The 19393-nt window shown below is 43.4% G+C and overlaps 1 protein-coding gene across 1 annotated transcript in view; it reads left to right on the top strand.

The window, feature by feature from the left end:
* LOC144467897 (spondin-1) overlaps positions 1-19393 on the top strand; it is a 266893-nt gene that overhangs the window by 204603 nt on the left and 42897 nt on the right. Inside the window, exon 4 of the mRNA XM_078176886.1 lies at positions 2030-2209. Within this exon, the coding sequence (XP_078033012.1) occupies positions 2030-2209 (180 nt within the window). The remainder of the gene's footprint in view (positions 1-2029; positions 2210-19393) is intronic.

Here is a 19393-nt window from a genome sequence, read left to right as displayed (position 1 = left end):
TTTACGGTCGTATGACATTACTCAAGCACCGAAACTATTTATTTTTGTCTTTTTATTTTTATATAAATTCATATATCTGAATTTTAAAAAAGAAATAATAAATTTTGTTTAGCCTAATCTTGCATACTCTATACCCAACAAAAATTAATTCCGACCATCCATATCTAACCTTAACACGACCGCAAAGGGTTAACAGATAATTACTAGAAAAAACAAAGCTTGCATTAGAAACTATTTATGATACACAACCGTAAATCGTTCGAAGATTAAAAATAACAAAACCGTCGCATTGAAAAATCACATCGAACCCGATCCGAAGCCGAAAAAGCGAACGCGGAATCAATCGTATAAACCATTTCGAAATAGCCAATTGGAATCGGACCACGGAAAACGATGCGCTGGTAGCGTTTCGAATGCGCCGAGCCGGCTTAAAAAATTCGCGAGGCACCGATTGCATTAACCCCTTTGCCGTACCAGTTTCTTTACAATTACTATGATTAAAATTTGTTCACTATTATATAGTATTATATATCGCACTAATTTCTTAGAAGAAAAGGGAATTTTATATCTATTGTATACTTACATCTACTTGAATAAACATTCATATTTAAACAAATATTGATAATAAGAGAATAAAATTTGCTGCTACTTAAAAGAACGAAAGGATATTTATACCTAACAGCTTGTTACTAGAAATCTCCAGTATGAGTTTAACTCGTTAATACGTTGTGTGCTACGTCGGTCACCGGTGACTGACAGTGCAAAATACGATATAAAACAAAAAAATTTACATTGCTTTAAGTTGTTACCTAAAATTTATTTAAAGTCCACCTAATTTTCATCTAATACTGGATTCTATCATTAAAGTATTCATTCAGAAAATTTTAATGGTTTTAATGCATCGAATAAATTCTAATTTTCTGACAAGGATTTCCTTACATATATATTCGCGTGGCGCTCAACGTGTTAAAATACGAAAAGGGGTTAACGCGGCTGGTTTTCCTATCGCTCTTCCACCAGGACCTAGAACAAATTTTCGTTTCGCTGTCTTGAACCAGCGTCTCTCTATTCACCGCGATCGAATTGGCCGATGAATCGCGTGAAAGCCTATGGATCGGGAATAACCGAGGAAACGGTCGGCGGATAATTTTTGCCGGTTGAATGACGGCGCGGCGATGGAGATTAGCTAGCGATAGTAAATCACATCACGGATGAAAGTCATCGGAGTCGTCGGTAGAAAGCGGCCGAGCGGGGATCGATGTTTTAATCCAGCCGTGACGGGGCCCGCCTCGTTCCAGCGCAACCCCGTCGCCTGTATTCGGGAGTCGGGGGGTTGGTTTTTTTTCGGAGGAGCCGCGAACAATTTTTTTGCCATCGGAAAATGGGAATCCGCCGTTCGTTAAAGCAGCGGGGTAATTTCGGCTGCGAAAGGGACCCGGTGGTAGAGAGAGAGAAAGAGGTAAGGGGGGCAGAGCGAACAAGAGGGGGAAAGGGTAAAGAGAGAGAAGGAGGAAAAGAATAACAGAGAGAGGAAAAGGGAGAAGAGAGAAGGAGGGAAAGGGAGAAGATAGAGGAAAAGGAAGAGAGAGAGAGGGAATGGTAGAAAAGGTAGAGGGAATGGCAGAAAAGGTAGAGGAAGAGGGAAAGGGAGAAGAGAGTGAGAGAGGCAAAGGAAAAACAGAGAAAGAGGGAAAGGGAAAACAGAGACGAGGAAGGGAGAAATAGGAAAAGAGAGAATAGAAAAACCGAAACGGCGAAAAGAAAAAAGAAAGAGAGAGAAATAGAGAGAGAGGGGGCAGCATAGGGTGATGGAGGAAAGGGAAAAAAGGTGAACGCGTTTGAAAACTGTCGATCGGAGACGTATGTAGGTCGCGTCCCATTTACGGGGAATAGGTCCGAGGCAAATACGGCTTTTTCCCACTCTCCCCCGCGGCCGACCGCCCGCGACCCCATCTCATTAAAATCCGCCGGCCATTCAAGTAACCAGTGTGCGCAATCCGACCGGTTTTTTTTTCCTTTCTTCCGGCAGCTGGACCCGCTGGATGGAGGCACGGATAACGGGTTCACATTCACGGCTGCCAACTGGCCGACCCAGCCCCAAGGAATCGCCTACAGGATCACCTCCCGTTACCCGGCGCATCCTGCTGGCAGCTTCTACTATCCGAATCTGCCGCGGCTGCCGCCCATCGCCACCCTCACCTTCACCAAGGTAGGCTCTAACATTATCTTTCACACAGCTTGCACATCGACTGATATTTTTTTTTTAACGAAGAAATAGGGGAAAATAGGGATGCGTTTTAATGTAATTGATTTTTATTAGGGTAGGAGCTTTTTGGAATGATTTTGTTGAGATGAAGTGGAGTATTTTTGTATATTCGCAGTTATTTTGTATACTTGCAGTATATATTATAAGGTATATTAATCAACAATTAGTATATTGCAGTTATATATTTTTTATCGATTAAATTACTGGAATTATTTGTAGCAGATAGAATTTAGGGGATGATTTTTATTTCTTCGATTTGAGAATTCTTTGCCAGGTAGATTTATCATTATGAAAATATATTAGTGAATTTATATATCTATATAATAGTGTGACTGATCGTTGTAATAGATCGTTGTTATCGGTTATTATAATTATTTTTCTTGTAAGGTATATTAATTATCTCCCTTTAGGTATGGTATATTAATTATTTCTCTTTAGCTATGGTACATTAATTGCCTCTCTTTTGCAATGTATTCCAAGAGTACACTTCGCAATTTCTTTTCATAACAATCCATTAACTTTATTATAGCGCAAAGAGTCAGGAGATTTTAGCCATAAACCAAATTACAGTAACCCCGCGCAACTTTAAACAAATTGGTCATTGATACAAGTTAAAGTAATCGTTTCAAAATTCACGCGATCCTCGGCTAATCAAGTTACCAACGTAGCAACGCAAATTTACTTGGGCCGATTAATTCGGCAGCGTACAATATTCACCGGGAATAATATACCGGCGGTAATTGGCAGTTCAATTAACGATAGCACGGGAATTTATTCGCAAGAGGACCGTTTGCCAATTCTTCCGCGTGGCCGCCGCCTCCATTAACGGCCAGTTAATTTTTTCACTCGATGGCGACGGGTTTGTCCGTACCGTTCCGCGCTGCCTCTATTATCCGAACCGTGCTCGCCACCTATACCGAGATCACCTTCACCGAGCCAGGGGGGTGTTTGATTCACGTACACGCAGCCCCAGATCTTCGATCGACCAATCGCCGCAACCGAGAACGCGGTCACCGCTTTATCGCTTTCAAACGCGGCTTTACGAGCCGATCCGAATCGAAATCAATTCGACCGCACCGATCGGAAACCGACACGCTTCGATCGACCCCGGGGGTACACGACCGGGAGGGGGGTAAGAGATCTCGGGATACGAAAGGATTCGGGTTACTTCGGGTGATCGCGGCTTGATATACAATATCGCGGGAACTGGGCCATTCTTCGACTGTTTGAGAATTTTTTACTACTGCCGTTTCGATTCCCGCACTGTCGACGGAACATTTTAATAAAAACGTGATCTTCGAGTTTTTCGATAGTTTCGAAAGTCGCTCGCGTGTCCGATCGACTGGCGTTATTCTTCGAGCGAGTTTCAACCCTTTGCGATCGAGCAACGACTCCGAGGCGCCAGTAGGAATCGTCAAATCGCGTCGAGGAATCATTGTTATATTATTAAACTTGTTTTTATTGTTATACGTTGTTAATAATGTAATTGTTGCATAAGGCTTGAGATAATAAGAAATAATTTAATAGAATATAAATAATGAGTCTAGATTATGTAAGGTGGAAATATTTAGGCCAGGAAAATTTTAGATTTCGAGTTTAAATGACTTTGAATGTGAAGGGTTAATCATCAATTAATTATTCTATATTTATATTTCTATATATCTATTTAAATAAATCTATCTGAATTATTTATACCTATTCAGATCTATCCACTTACACCTAAATCAATTTTTACTCAATCGAACACTTTATTCTACAGCCTCGAATAAAATTTTACTAGATCAAACTAGCATCCAGATACATTTCAATCCTTTGAACTCGAAGCTATTTTTACTGTGAGTCTGAAATAATTTTTCTAGTGCACAGTATTTCCATTTTAAGCTACGAAGTGCATTTTATACATGCCAAATTAACTCTCGCATTTCATACCAACAGTTTTAAGAATTTTTCTAAAATTAAACTTTGTTGCTATCAAAATTATTTTAGAAGGTGACAGAATAATTTTAGTTCAGAGTCGCCACTTAAATGCAAAGAGTTAATCCGACAGAATATTCCATACATCGAATAACCCTTTGTGCAGCATACTGAACCATGAAGATGATCGATCTCCTCCACCGCCTGATTAAAATGATTTTCCGATCGACTCCATCCTGGTCCCGGGATTTTCTCGCGGCGCTCGATCATCCTTCCCTTGATCCCCGAATCAGCGACGTCAGTCATCGCGATTGCCCGCTGAGTCATCGCGTTCGCGAACGGGGCCAGCGTAGCCGTCGCCGAGGCTGGAGAGCCCTGCGGTAGCCGTCGACACCGTCACCCGCAACGTCGAACACACTTCCGTCGACGAAGAGGGTCGCGAACCCGAGTTTCGTCAATATTTATTTACCGGCGCCTGGGCGACGCTCGGCTAACTCCACCCGCGCGCGCGTCACCTAGGCAGCCCGACGACGCTTCGAGCACCGCGATCGCTATGACGGAAGCTGCTACCTCCTTACGTGACCTGGTCTTGCCGACATTCGAACCGGAAGCGACACGGCGACGGTAACGAGGTTCGAGAGCCGGCTGTTCAACTTGCTAATTATGTCTTCACGGCTGCCTGTCCTTAGTTTGACTTTTCTGGTCGTCCTTTCGCGAAAGCTCGCTTTCTCTCTCGCGATATATATGAGGTTCTCTTTGGATCTTTGCTTCTCTCTTGTGATATCTATGCTTCTTGTCTTTTTACTTCTTTCTTGTGACATATATGCTTCTTTTTCTATATTTTTCTGTCCTTATTTCTTTTTCTAAATTTCTCTCTCGCGCCATCTACGCTACTTTATTTCTCTCTTCTGCTATATATCTATGCTTCTCTCTACTTCTTTCTTGAGACATCTATGCTTCTTTCTCTCTTTAATTTTCTCTGGCTTTCTTTATCTATTTTCCTGAATTTATATATCGTACTATTTATGCTTATATTTCTACTTATCTCTCTCTCTCTCTATATTTCTTCCTTTACAAGTCACTCTCTATTTCTATCTCTCGCCATCTACACTTCCCTCTCTCTTTCTATTTTTCTATCATTTTATTTCTTTTTCCCTTAATTTCTTTTTAATTACTATCTTACACCATCTACGCTTCTTTCTCTATTTCTCCCATTACAATTCACTCTCTATTTCTATCTCACGCCATTTACGCTTCTCCCTCTTAATTTCTCTCTCGCTCTATTTCTTTTTCTCTCTACTTCTATTTAATTTTTATCTCGCACCATTTACACTTCCATCTCCATTTTTTTCTCTCTCTCTCTCCGTCTATCTATCTATCTCCGTCTCGCGTCCCGACAACAGTTCCACCAACGACAAGTCTCCCCACCCGCGACAGCACTCTGACCCTCGCCGAGCGACTTCCTCGTTCGTCCCGGCGCCGCTTACCGCGTAATTATCAAACTTTCCCCGCTAATCCGATAGACCATCCCCCCTCCCCTTCATTTTTCCTCGCTTCAGCCAGCATTCTGTTCGCCTTCCACCTTTTCGGCTCCAACGGAGGGTGGCTTTTCCCCGTCAGGCGTCGTCAGCTGTTTCGAGGTCGAGGGAAGCGTCTTCCTGCCGCGGACGAGCAACGGGAAGAAAACACGCGCCGTTTGCTGGCTTCGAGAGATGTCTCCGGGACGCATGCAACATTCATGGGCGGCTTGATATTCAAAGGGAACGTGAGCGCGCGGGCCCTTTGAAGGGGCGTACGCCGAACGACGGCGCGACGAGCGTGCCAGCGGAATTTCCTCGAATTTGTTTAATGCGCCGTTCCCCGCGATACCGGCGAAAATGTCTCGCGCGTGTACGCTGGCGAAATATAATGGCGCGCGTTCTATCCTGTCCGAAAACGATCATCGTTTCGGTGGATGAGAGAAGGATAGGAGATACTATTTTTCAAAGTTTAGTTAATGTATTAAAGGAATCGTAGCATGTGGGATTTGAGTGTTTCATTTGAAAGATATTGACACTTTGCGGTGCTTTGAATCTTCTTTTTCTTTTGCGATTATTTAACACGTTGAGTGTCACGCGAATTCTGAATTTTTTTAGAACAAATTTTGCAAATCTTTATGAGAAAGGTTAGATTTTTATGGTGTACTAATTTGGATAAAATTGTTCTATTTAATTGCTTCGTTTTTATTTTGTAGAATAACAGGTTCAATCGTAATGCGACATGTAGAGAACACAAAAATTTAAAGGAACGTCATACTAGATTTCTATTCTAGTTTATAAAAATAATAATAAAATATTTACACTAATTTCTAACGAATATTATAAAATTTACCGCAAGCTCCAAACCAGATTATGATTATTAACAAATAAAAGACGACGCGTAGTTAAATTTAAAGGAACATCACACCAGCTTTCTATCAATTTATAAAAATAACAGTAACACATTTATACTGTTTAAACTAAGTTCGAATCACTAACAAATAAAATACAGCACCTAACAAACCAATACCTGTCAAACAATTATCACCCCAACTTCGACCCCAATTCTCCCCGAATTCGCCACCGCGCGGCGCACAAGCTCGCGAAGACTTTCGAATCGAGCCATTGAAAGCTCGCCGCTTCGCAATTGCCGTGCTTCAACATCGATTCTTCGTTGCCGGCGTATCAGCGTCGCGCGAGATCGGCATCGGCGGCTGCCGCTCAAGCAGCGACTATTATATCCGATGGTATTAAATCGACCAGAATAATCGTCGATATTCGCCGGCGCAGAATCGCGTCGGACAGGTATAAACGTTTCACCGGTCGAGCTCTGTTCGGCGCGCGGGGTTTCGGGGGCCGTAGCTCTGACACTCGATAAAGAGCCTCGATATCGATGTCTCTCCCGTCGTAGTCCGGCGTTCGCTGGCCGGTCTAACCGGTGAAAACAGCGTCGGCGTCGGCACAGAGTCGAGTTTCGTTTGAGAATCGAGATGAAATTCGGTTCGATCCCCGCGGAGATCGATCCGGGGGAAACAATGTCGGGGTTGCAATGTCGAGTTTGCGGAGCTGGGCGAAGCGTTTGCGAAGCTGTACGAAGGCGCAGCGGCGGTTCGCTTTTCACGGGGCTGCGATTCAACGTCTGATCGTTTCTTCGCGGGTGAACGGGGACGCAACGGTCGCCCCGCGATCCACCGAACCGGCAGTTGTTGAAGGGAGCGTAATTCACAGCTGATTAGGCTTGCCCCCGGGCTCGACTCGTTTCGCGCGCACCGCCGGAGCCGCGGCGTTCGGAGCCGGCGAGCCGTGTCGCGCTAATTCCGCGGCTCCTCCCGGAGAGATTCGCGCGTCGTCGCGAACACCGTCTGTCGATACAAGAGCTTTAGAAATGACTTTATGCCATGGCCGGCAATCTGCGAGTTTTCCAGTAATTCGTTTATGCAGTTTCTTTATTGCAGTTCGCAAGGAAAGTAGTATCATTTCGCAAGGAAAGTAGTATCATTTCGCGAGGAAAGTAGTATCATTTCGCAAGGAAAAAGTCTAATCGCCGAAGCGAGCAATGGACTTGTGTTCTATGTAATTCCGATGACGGACGAATCGTCGGTGGTGCAGGGGGCTGGATGAATAATGGGATTATTTTATTATAAGCCGAAATTATTTTAACGCTTCCAGTTACACTAGCTTAAGTTAAAGGTAACGAGATGAGAGAGCTTGTACTGTTTTCTTTAAAAATGGCAAGACTCAAGATTGAATTTTAAGACTGATAAAATGAATCTAAAGTAAACCGAAAAGAAATCTAAGAAAATCGAAAATAAACCTAAATCTAAGATAAACCTGACATAAACGTAAAGTAAACCTAAGACATAACCATGACATAACCTAAAATAAACCTAAGATAAATCTAAAAAAAATCTAAAATTAATCTAAAGTAAATCTAATATAAACCTAAATTGCAGTTCATTGGATTATTGCAGTCTCTTTAGCGGACCGGTCTGCAGCCAGCATGCGGCACATAAAATTGAATAGATTTCACGATGCTGAGGATCTCGACCATCCATCTGACGAGTCCTCAACGCCGTCGCTCGTAGATGGAGCCGCGAGATTCGAGGATTGTCGCGCGGGAAACGGAGACGAAAAAATAGAGAGAGCAAGCGTCGGAACCGGAGAACGCTTCCATTAAGCTCCGAGCGTCTTAGGTGCTCCATTACGCTCGAAATTGGAACGCGGGAACGTAATGTCCGCGCCTGGTATCGCTGCGAGCCCCAGTTCCGACGCGCAACCATTTCTCGAATCGATAGTGTTTATGTCCTCGGACAGGACGGGAAAGGCGCGTTGCCGGTCGATTGGTCGCGAGATGCGCTCGAGCGGATACGAATTGCTGGTTGCGCGCGCGGATGATTGCCCGGACCCGGGGAACCGTGCGGAAACGCGAGGAAAAAGTCTTATCGCCGAAACGAGCTATGGACTTGTGTTTTATCTAATTCCGATGATGGCCGAATTGCCAGGGGTGTGGGGGGCTTATTTTATTATAAACTGAAATTATTGTAACACTTCCACTAGTTTAAGCTAAACGTAACGAGATGACAGCTTGTACTGTTTTCTTTAAAAATGGTAAGACTTAATATTGAATTTTAGGACTGATAAGATTGTCTTGCATGATGGGATTTAGTAAATTGTTTCTTTCTAGTTTCAACAATTAAAAAATAATTTTTCCATTTTTTTCTCTAAGAAAATAGTTACTTAATCAACTGAGTAACTGCTTCTTATATTTGTACTCGCTTAACACGATATATTGGTAGTAATCTTCAGTAGGAGTATACTCGTGAAAAACAGTTAATTAATTGAAAAGAATATTTTAGTATACATTGACACTCTTTATATTTATTATTATAATGATAAATTATAATTATATATTTTTTAAAAGCCTAAAATATCAAAGACACGCTGTCCAATAAAATTGCAACAGTCAATTTTAAAACGCTGCTTTAAATCTTTACCAATCTCTTACGATAACACGTATTTTATAAAAATCTTCAGCAACCATTTTCTTTAAATATACGACTCGATAAATAACCGATACGAAGTTCAGATATCAATGGTATCGTCAACGAAGCCTCGAACCGTGTTCGAATAAATTCAAGCTATCTATAAGGAGATTCGCAGATCAAAGATCCTTAGCAAATTTCCCTTCCTGCTCTTCGACTTCCAACAAAAGACATAACAGAGGGAAAACCGTACAGGATATCCGGTGCGAAAACTTCCCGTTTCCACGTGAAACGTAAAGACGGCGAAGATCGGAAAAGGGGCGGGAAGGTCGAAGAATAATTTGCCATTCGGTGGTGCGGGCGTGCGAGGTACCATCTTTCACCGATCAATAAGAGCAAAGGCACTCATTCGATAGGAAAATTTACGGGGGGCCGTGAGAGCGCGACGCGATATGAAAAAGTTCGCCTCCGGAAGAAGCCCGGGGTGAAATCTCAATTCCCGTAGGTGGAAAACCTGTGCGAGCAAGAAGCCGTGCGCGCGCGCGCGCGCCCGTTGCGGTGACGGAGGACCGCGCGAACTCTCTTTTTCCTGTTCGCCCCGTTCGTATTTCAAACTCCGCCGGAAAACGTAAGAATTTATAACTGGTGACACGTTATTGGCTTCCACGGCCGTAAGAATGTACCGCTTCCTCTTAAAAGTCACCGGACGCCCTCGACTGTGCTGGCGTGACACGCGGGGCTCTGAAATTACGACCCGCCGCACGTTCAACGGCATCAAATAGCCATAACTCGGACGAAAATACGTGATACCCGGACGGGTTCATCGAAATCTGCTTTCGGATCTGTTATTTTCAACTGGGCATACTATTTCGATGTTTCGACTATTGCGTAACCGTGCCAATTATTTATTTTTATTATTTAATTATTTATTTTAAATTCATAATTTTATTCCAAATCAATTACGATAATATCGATGATTTGATACTCTTTCCTTTGATCTTGTTATAACCCTTACCTAAAAAGGACAAGGCGCCTTTAAGACGTCTTAAATACGTCTGGTGTACAATATAAGAGACGTTTATAAGACATAACCTATAATATTAACAGAAACGTAATAATACGTACTGGATGAGAAACTAAAAGTATACATTTTCACAAAAATTTTGCAAATCGATTAATTTCAAGACTGAAAATAGCACGTAAAGTTATAACAAAATTATAATAGAAATTACAATAAAATTAGAGTAGATAAGATAATTATAATTATAATAGAAATTACAATAAAATAGAAATCACTAAAGAATAAATAGCTAGTACAAAGTACGTCACGTGATCATGACCCCAAAACGCGAAATCAATTGTTCAAACTTCCCGAGACTCTGCTAATAAATTAACACCAACGTGGTAGACCTCTCGGCGCTCGGTATTAATATCTGTAGAGTTCTAATCGCGGGAAAAATCCGCGGGGTCGATTTCTCACTGTCGATGCTCTCATTCAGCGGCGTTGATCGCGCTCGCCATTCTTCCGGGATGTAATATTCCTCTGTCGTTGCTGTTCACCGGGCTATTAATCGATGCTCTCCGACCACAAAAGTTTGCCGGGCGATGTTCGAGGATCCTCAACCATTGTTTGCCGTGGCTGGGTACGGCCACGGTTCCTGAATAAAACACGAGCAGCAGCTCGGATGCCTTCCTCCGGGCGCCCGCCGAGATGGATTCCGGATAGCGGTGAACTTTCGATTTGCTCCGCGAAATTATGTTCGATCCTCGTAGAACATGATTTTCGCATTCCCCGCGAACGTCCAACTTGTTTCGATCGTGCTCCGTCGGCGTGGCCGAGCCGCGATCTCCGTCGACGATCTATCGCTTCGTAATATGATTACTTTCGGCGGCGAACTCGCGATTCAGCCAATTATTACGACTTTGGTTCCGTTTTGTTATAATTATTAGGTTTTTGAATAAGTCCTCGCTGTTTCTTAAAGGACAGTATTAGTAGTACTCCGTGCATGGAATTTCTAATGGCGACTCATCGGCAAGAAAGTACTGTATGTTACCTTAAATTTCTTTTGCTGCCAGAAAGATGGAAGAAAGTGGTCTCTATTATTTATATTTTAAATAAAGCTTTTATTTTGGGAACAAAACAGCGAGAACTTATTCAAGATCTTAATATATTTCATATTATATTATATATTATAGATAACTATTTTTATATATTATATATATTATTATTATTATTATTATTACCATGCAGTTCCATCTTATTCGACTCATAGCATTTTACTCAGCTTGTCTCGCATCACAGCAGTAACCCACCATCAAAATTACTAAAAATCATTGAAAACAAATCTAAGAATAATTTTTCTATCTCAAAGGGTTATTTCAAACACTATTATTTCTCATAAAATTGCGCAGGGCTCCGTTGACCCTATTCAAGGTCCTAACATTACGCGTCCGGCTCCGTTTCGTTACAATTGTTACGCGTCCGGCTCCGCCCCGTTACAATTTTTAATGCGCTCGATCCCGCGAGCGTGGCCGCCTCGCGAAACATCTCTCCCCCCTCCGCCCCACCTCTCTCGGAGAAGTCTTTGCGAAACTCCGTCCGCGAATAATCACGTTACTATTGCAATTTCCATCGCGAGCCGCGCTCCAGGAATTTCTACCCGATCTCCCCGGGGAACCTCGTTAAATTCCAGAAGGCCTTGTTCGTTTCTACTTTGCGACAAGTGTGCCGAGAATGCCATCGGAAACGGCGAACTCTCCCGTTCCCACCGCGCGGCACTTTCTTTTATTTAACCATCCGGGAAAGTCCCGCCGAGATTCGCCCCCCCCCCCCCCCCCCCCCCCCCCCCCATCTGCCAACCCCTGTTCCCTCGTCGCGATCGGAACACTTCGCAGTTGTGTACACGTCATTTTCGAAGTCGAGGGGTGGATTCGATTGATCGCGAATTTTGTGGACACGGGATTGGGGAGGAATCGCGGCGTGAAATGATACGTGCGTGCGGTTTTGCACGCTATTGCGTCGCGTTGCCGCAATTCCGGTCGACACATACGTTTCTCAATTGTGCGCTCTGTGATCTATATTTTATTTTGATCTTGCTCAGATTTTTTATTGAAACTGTAGCAGAAAATTCTTCTCTTGTCGTAAAATTTGTCGACTGCTAAGTGCATGTTTTTTCATATTTTTTAATATTATTAATAAATAGTTCTATGAGACGTCGGACATACAAGCAATGCTATCTGTTAGTATTATTTGTAATTATTTATAAAAAGATCGTTTATAGATTTAGATACTAATATAGATAAAAATATGTGGATTTACAAATATATTTTGCAAAGTTGTTCAATTTCGGCGCGAACATTGCTTTCTCCGAAATTCGTTTCTTCTCGACCGAGTATTCGCAGTATACGTTTGTCTCAGCAAGATTGTCCGAACTCGGCGAGATAATAGGACTAGGTGGGGTCCGTCTGATGGCCAGAAAAATATGACGAGCCATAACTCGAAGGCCCGTAGCCTGTACCAGCCGTGAAAATTGATCTCATTACCCGCGGCGAACGGCCGGAATCCTCCCGAAAACCCCGGGGTCGCAAATAAGATTCAGCCCCTCGCCTACGTGCGCCGCCAATATTTTCCGCGCGCCAGGCGCGGAGACCTGTGCCAGCCAGGCCCTTGCGCGCCGCACGAACCCCGGCCCCTTCCTACCGAAATCTAATATACCCGCTTATTTACGTACGTTACGGGACGGCGAAATAATAACGAGCCCTTTCACGCCCCTCGAAAGGGAAAACGCGCGGGGCTCTTTCGACGGTCGCTGTTTACTCGAGGCGCTCGCTGCGTGCCTGGAATTCCACGACGGTGCAACGCTCTTTCCTTTCTGCAATCGAATTTCCGCGGGCCGAACAAAAAGCCGCCCGTGGGACGACGAACGTTTCCATTAGACTTTGTTGCGCGGCTGCGTCGGGCCACGGAGTTTACAAAATTGCTGCGACCTTGTGTTTTCCCCGTTGAAAATAACTCGAAATCTGAATAACGTGGAAGAGTTGCTTGCGACGAGATAGATTCCATCCTGCGGCATTGAAGTTGCGTTAAAATAAACCGGAAAGAAAGCTGAAAGGAACCTAAAAGAATCTAAAATATGCCTAAAATAAACCTAAAAAATCTAAAATATGCCTCAATTCAACCTATAAGAAACCTAAAATAAACCTAAAAAAACTAAAATTAATCTAAAGTAAATCTAATATAAACCAAAACTAAATCTACAATAAGCCTAAAATAAATCTAAAGTAAACCTAAACTCCGCCAACATTAACCCCAAAATTCCATAATCCATCGGACATCGGATCGCCCAAGTACGCCGCCGATTTTTCACGCCGGCGAATAGAATTCCGCTGGATGCATAAACGCAGCAATTAGACGGGAACAATGGGAAGGTTACAGTATTAAATGCAGTCATACCGCATTCATAGCGTGCATAGCGTAGCATCATTAAAGATGAACATTAACTGCCTCGGTCCGGCAATTACTCCTGATAACAAACTCCTGGTAATTATTATTATTGCGCGCATTCGCGTGGCACAATTAAATATCCAGCCGGAATTAATAACGCTGAAATTCTAGTTTCGCGTTGTAACATCCTCCGGGGGACAGTTTCTATGCGTCGCGGGGGCGCGCGGGGAGGGTTATCGTTCGTGTGCGGGTTCGAAAGGAGGCTGACCGTTGGGTTCAAAGCGCGATCAGAGCGGGATCCCAATGTTGAAGTGTGCGTGCGTGTGTGTGCGCGCGCGCGCGTGTGTGCCTCGTTGATAAACAGCCGAGAGATTGAGATGCAAGGGTGAACAGAGTCACGGGTCCCTCGCATTTCTCTTGGAAACCGGGTCGCTTATCTTGACACCGTGGCGTTGACACGGGACCGCGAGCGGGCGCGCGCGCGCGGAAGGGACGATACGGGGGCCTGGAATTGGACGCGAGGGGTCGCGGAACGATCAACCCCAATTGGTGGTCCCGGCTTAATCTGAATAATCCCCGTCGCTCGTACATTTCCCTCGGCGGCCGCGATTCTTCTTTAATTCCGCAACGGCTCGGCCTTGGACAGCTCGCTAAAACCCGTTCGACTAAGGCGGTTGATTAAGAAGGATCGTCCGCGCGTATAAATAAAGAATAAGGGCTCCCGCCGCGCGCGCGGGAATCTCTCTCTCTCTCTCTCTCTTTCCCCTCCGCCGGGAGGCGCTGTAAATATTTCAACGACCGAGGCCGGAAAATTTGTGGCAGCTCGAAACGGAGAAATTTCCCGACCCTAGGACGAACCTCCCCTCTAAAAATTCATCCTCGCTCGCTGGTCTCGGACACCGTGGAACGTCGAATTCAACGTGGCTGTAATCTGATTCCATTTCAAATTTATAGACTTTGCGGATCTTTTTCCGAACGCGTCGATTCTTCGCTAATTCCAGCGCGAAAGTTTTGTTGTAACGATTTTAGCGGACATTTTATGAGAAGCTTGTTAGGATTTATAGAACACGTATACGCCGCCAGGGTTAAAGAATCGTAGATTGTCCGACGAATAATTAACCCACGACCGCCGGAGTGTCGTTAACGCGAACGAAATATTCATCCGACGCTATTCATTCGATGAATGCGCGGAGCGGGAGGGATGAAACATTGAACTCGTTATAACTCCGTGAAAAAAAAAAACGCGCTGCGATTCTATTACAGTGTTTGCGAAGGGGACGATTCAATCTTCGAAACCGGGCTGCCCGGTACCGTGAAAACATTCTGTAGAGTGCGCGTAGTAATTTAGAACAGTCGGGTAACATTCGAAACATTTTGCGCGTAGCTTCGTGCAACTACGTTCGCATCTCGGCTCGGCCTCTCGAAATAAAGGAGTCCTAAAAATATAACAACCTACGGTAATAAAAGTAGAAATTTCAAGCTTTAAAATGAGCCGAGATGGACTAGAGTGCCTTTTTTATCAACAGAGTTACAGCAGATTAAATACCATGCACTTTTCACCCCCGATTTTTAGCGGTCCCGCAACTTTCGTCGTTAGCTCCGCCGCGGTAAAAATTACGAAAATCGTAAAAATGGTATTAATGGTAAAAATCTCGTTGCTGTTTTCTCGTGCGTGGACCAGCGACAAGGGGAGTAATGAGCCGGGAACCGATTCGAATTAATTTGTCAGGGGCGAGGGAACACGCGGTGGCCGGGGGATGCCCTGAATGGCTCGCGAGCACGAGACAAATTGCTCGACCGTAGGAGGAGCGTAATCGAAAACAGTCCGGATAATCAGGCGCCTATGAATAGTTGGTAATTACGTAAAGTACGCGAGCCAGCATCGAAATATGCTGCCGCATGCGCCCGTGTCACGGTTAACCAAGCCCTATTGCTTTCAGCCAAGTTGGGGATAATCCGCTCCGGCCGACGCTTTGCCAACTAACACGCGCGTCTCTCCCTTTATCTATGCCCGGCGATACTAACTCACGGCTTACCAGCGTTAACGAGCCACGCGGGTGGATGCACACCTCCCCCCCGGGAACAATTATAATATCGGGGATGATCGGGATAGCCGATGCACCCGCCGAAAAAGAAAAAACGCGATCCGCCTCCCTTGCCAGTCGACGTCCGTCGTTTCCAACTTCCTAGGATTCCACGGCCCGAACTTCCCGTGCTCCCGTGTTTTGCGGACCCGGGATATACAGTCAGTCCCATAAGTATTCGTACCCTCATTGCTTGTAAGAGAAATCTGTTGACGTCAAGGGACGCGTGTAAAATTTTAGAATACACTTTTTATTATCTTATTTAATATTTTTGGATGCGACGGAAGAGGAAAAGTTTGGAGAAAACCTGAAACTGGTAGAAAGTATACCAAACCGATTAAGCGATATAAGAAGGCATAGTGGACCCACTAAATACTCGAAAATTAATATAAAGTAAAAAAGCTACTTTAATATGCGATTTTTTTAAGAAAACCTACACTGGCACGAATACTTTTGTGGACTGTTATTACGTACTACGAGGAGTAAAATCAATATATTTTTGTTATTAGTTAATCAATTTTGTTACAATTTGGTATAAATAAACTTTATACATGTATTCATTGATAATAAAAAGTTTATTGCAAAATCTTACATGCGTCCCTTGATTTCAACAAATTTCTCTTATAAGCGAGGGTACGAATACTTATGGGAGTGACTGTAGCTCCACGCCTTCGAAAAAACTTCCTTATACCCTTGCCCGTTTCGTCGACGAGAGCCTGCAAACCGAAACTTTCCGGAACACCCGAAAGAAAGCAAGTTTCCCAAGGCGCCGACACCCGGTAATCCGTTCTCGACGAGCTGTTCCCGCTAATTGTTTTAACGAATTCGAAGTTTCCCGCGGTAAATCGTGTATACTGTATTAATTATGCTAATTGGCAGTTCTACGAGAATTTCTACGGGGGTGAGGTTGATTTATCGCGGACAAAGTAATTTCGTTGGCCTGTCGTTAGTAGACCGCGGATTTGTATTCGATGCAATATATTAAATTCGATCTGTTTTTAAGGAGAATGAAAAAATTAAATTTTGTATACAACTGATATTTATTATATTATTACAGTAATTTAATATAATAGTAACTTATACCCTATGGCCAGCGTGACGGCGATTTTATTATTTAATTTTCCGGTAGAACTAATATAATAAAATTGCAAAGATATAAAAAAAACTTGATCATTTTATTGCACTATTTTCGAGTCGTCTAAAATATTTAATAAAACAGTTTAATTTTACTTCGTTCCTGTTTCTTACGATAATTTTGACAAATTTTTTAATCTGCTAATATACCTAAGCCATAATCAAGTACAAAGTATGTGGTAGAAAATGTGCGCACCGCGAAGACAATACGATTAAAAAAATACACATCGTGTAATCTCCCGTACGCTTCATCGTTACCCAGTAAATATACAGGAGCAAACACGAGCGAGAGAGAGAGAGAGAGAAACCGTGGACCGTGTTCCGCCGTGTCTGACCACAGACCGGGCTTTTCTACTGCGCCTGGTGAAATTAAATCGCGTGACAAATTCCCTACCCAGTCTACGCTAATACTTTCCGGAACAGCTGTTCAAAGCTGTTCTACCCGCCCTACCTCGTAAACTAATGCGGTTATTTGTAGTTGCTTAAGTTTGTTGATTTAATAAGCATATCTCGCAGGAACGATTCCCGAAACTTGGTAACGCGAGTTATAAGCAGATAGAGATTACAAGTTACGCCGGCCGTCTGGGTTCTAACTCTTTGCACTCCGAACCATTCTGAACGTTAGCTATCAGCTACTCAGTGCTACTTTGTTGTAAATAGAAACGAGCATTTACGAACCCTCATATTATTTAGTACAATTTTGGAACCAAGTAACGTATTATGACGATATTGGACTTGTACAGATTCGTTGACATCGAGAAGTATATATTTGTGAAAAAAATCAATATTTTATTTTGTATAATTTTCTACGGTATAATAAACTTTGAAAAACTCCCCAACCTGTATTGCGGGCTGATCTGTGCATGTTTGACAATAATAACTAGTTTGACGTGGTTTTTCTATATATCTTAGTAATATTACCATATTTCGATTTGATTTCTTGTGCTATTTCTAGAGAAAACTTCAGAGAAACAAGAATCTCTTAAAAAGTTGTGCTTAAATAATTTACGTTTTCGTAACAACTAATCACAGTTTATGTCCCCTGAGAGGAAAATTCCGAGTGATACGTTAGAATTAAGATGTCCCCTGAGTGGGGACAGCGGAGTGCAAAGGGCTAATCTTTCGCGGAGCTGCCGGACCAAGGAAAATGCTACGGTTCGCCTCGTTTCAATTAACGTCGTAACAATCGCCCGGCACCCCGTTTAGAAATCATCGCCAAGAAACATTTATACGGAATCTCCTGTGTTACGTAGAGCCAAGCTTCGCGGGGCCTTCGGCAATCAAACACGCGAGAGGCTCGCCCATTGTTTCGGGCACTGCCGGAACAATTCGCAGGCCTAATTTTAAAGTATTTGGTGGAAGCGTTGGGGCCAGGCATCCGGCTTCTCGCAGCAGCTCGCCGTGCGGAATTCGCGCGGAGCTCTGACAAAGGAAAAATTTATGGAGCGCGCCCGGTGGAACGCGGCGCGCGGGCCGCGTGGCCTACGGCGTAACGAGCAAAACGTACATATTCGTCGGCGCCCGGAAAACAGAGTTACGGGCCGAGACAGGCCTGGACCGGGCCGGGCCGGGCTTTTTATCGTCCAGCTGCAGCTGCGGCCGCTCGACGAACTGTTCGAAGTTTTTCCAGCCGCTGGAAAAGCTCGTCTACTCGATCTACGCTGTTCTCGTTATCTAGAGGATTTTCCAATAGGGACGGGTCAATGTTGACAGTCTGTAGCGGCTATGTTGTTCTGAATGCGTCGATTAAATCTGCTGTTTAGAATTTAGTCGGTTATGCCAAATCACGGTGGCAAGTTACACGATCGAGAAGCACGCCCAAATGATAAAATTGTATTATCAAAATGAGTGACTTTCGCTGATCACTATATCGTCAATCGCAGTTCTCGGCCGCCATTTTGATTCCTCAAGCACCGCTGAAATTCGACGCACACTGGGCTCCATTGTTCCTAGTACTCTCAACTCGAGTGTTTCAAAATTCGTTTAATGAAGCTGGAATTCGCGCGATCGTTCATTGTAGTATTAACAGGTAGTATTGGCTTTGGATTAACCCTTTGGAGTGTAACAGTGTGTCAGATGCGTGATAGAAATTTTATATATTAACCTGTTAAATATGTTTGTTCCGAGTTCGAGCAAGATTTGATTCTTCTGGTATTAAAATGGAGGAATGAATATATAGATGAAAATGTATAAGAAATTAAAATTTTATCGCTGTCTTAAAGAAATAAATTATAGTTCAAATCAATTATAATATTTAAAAACAAGTTTCTACTAATTTTCTGTCTCTTTATAATCCAAAAAAGATTTGTATTACGTGGTCCAATTTTGTAAAGCGTCCTCCCATTTTAAAAATATCCGCTTTGGTCGCTACTACCTGGCGTACCTAAGCTACCACAGCACATAATTACCTTCCCCCAATTAATTTAATTTCTGTAATTAATATAATCTATATAAATCCATATCATTTCTCATTCAAAACTATGAACATTTTCGATTTAACTTCCCAGTAATAAATCTTCTACTTAAAAGAAGCGTCTTCGCAAACGAAAGAG

Source organism: Augochlora pura, chromosome 3 (genome assembly GCF_028453695.1).
Source record: "Augochlora pura isolate Apur16 chromosome 3, APUR_v2.2.1, whole genome shotgun sequence".
Lineage (NCBI taxonomy): Eukaryota > Metazoa > Arthropoda > Insecta > Hymenoptera > Halictidae > Augochlora > Augochlora pura.
This window is presented reverse-complemented; position numbering and strand designations above follow the sequence as displayed.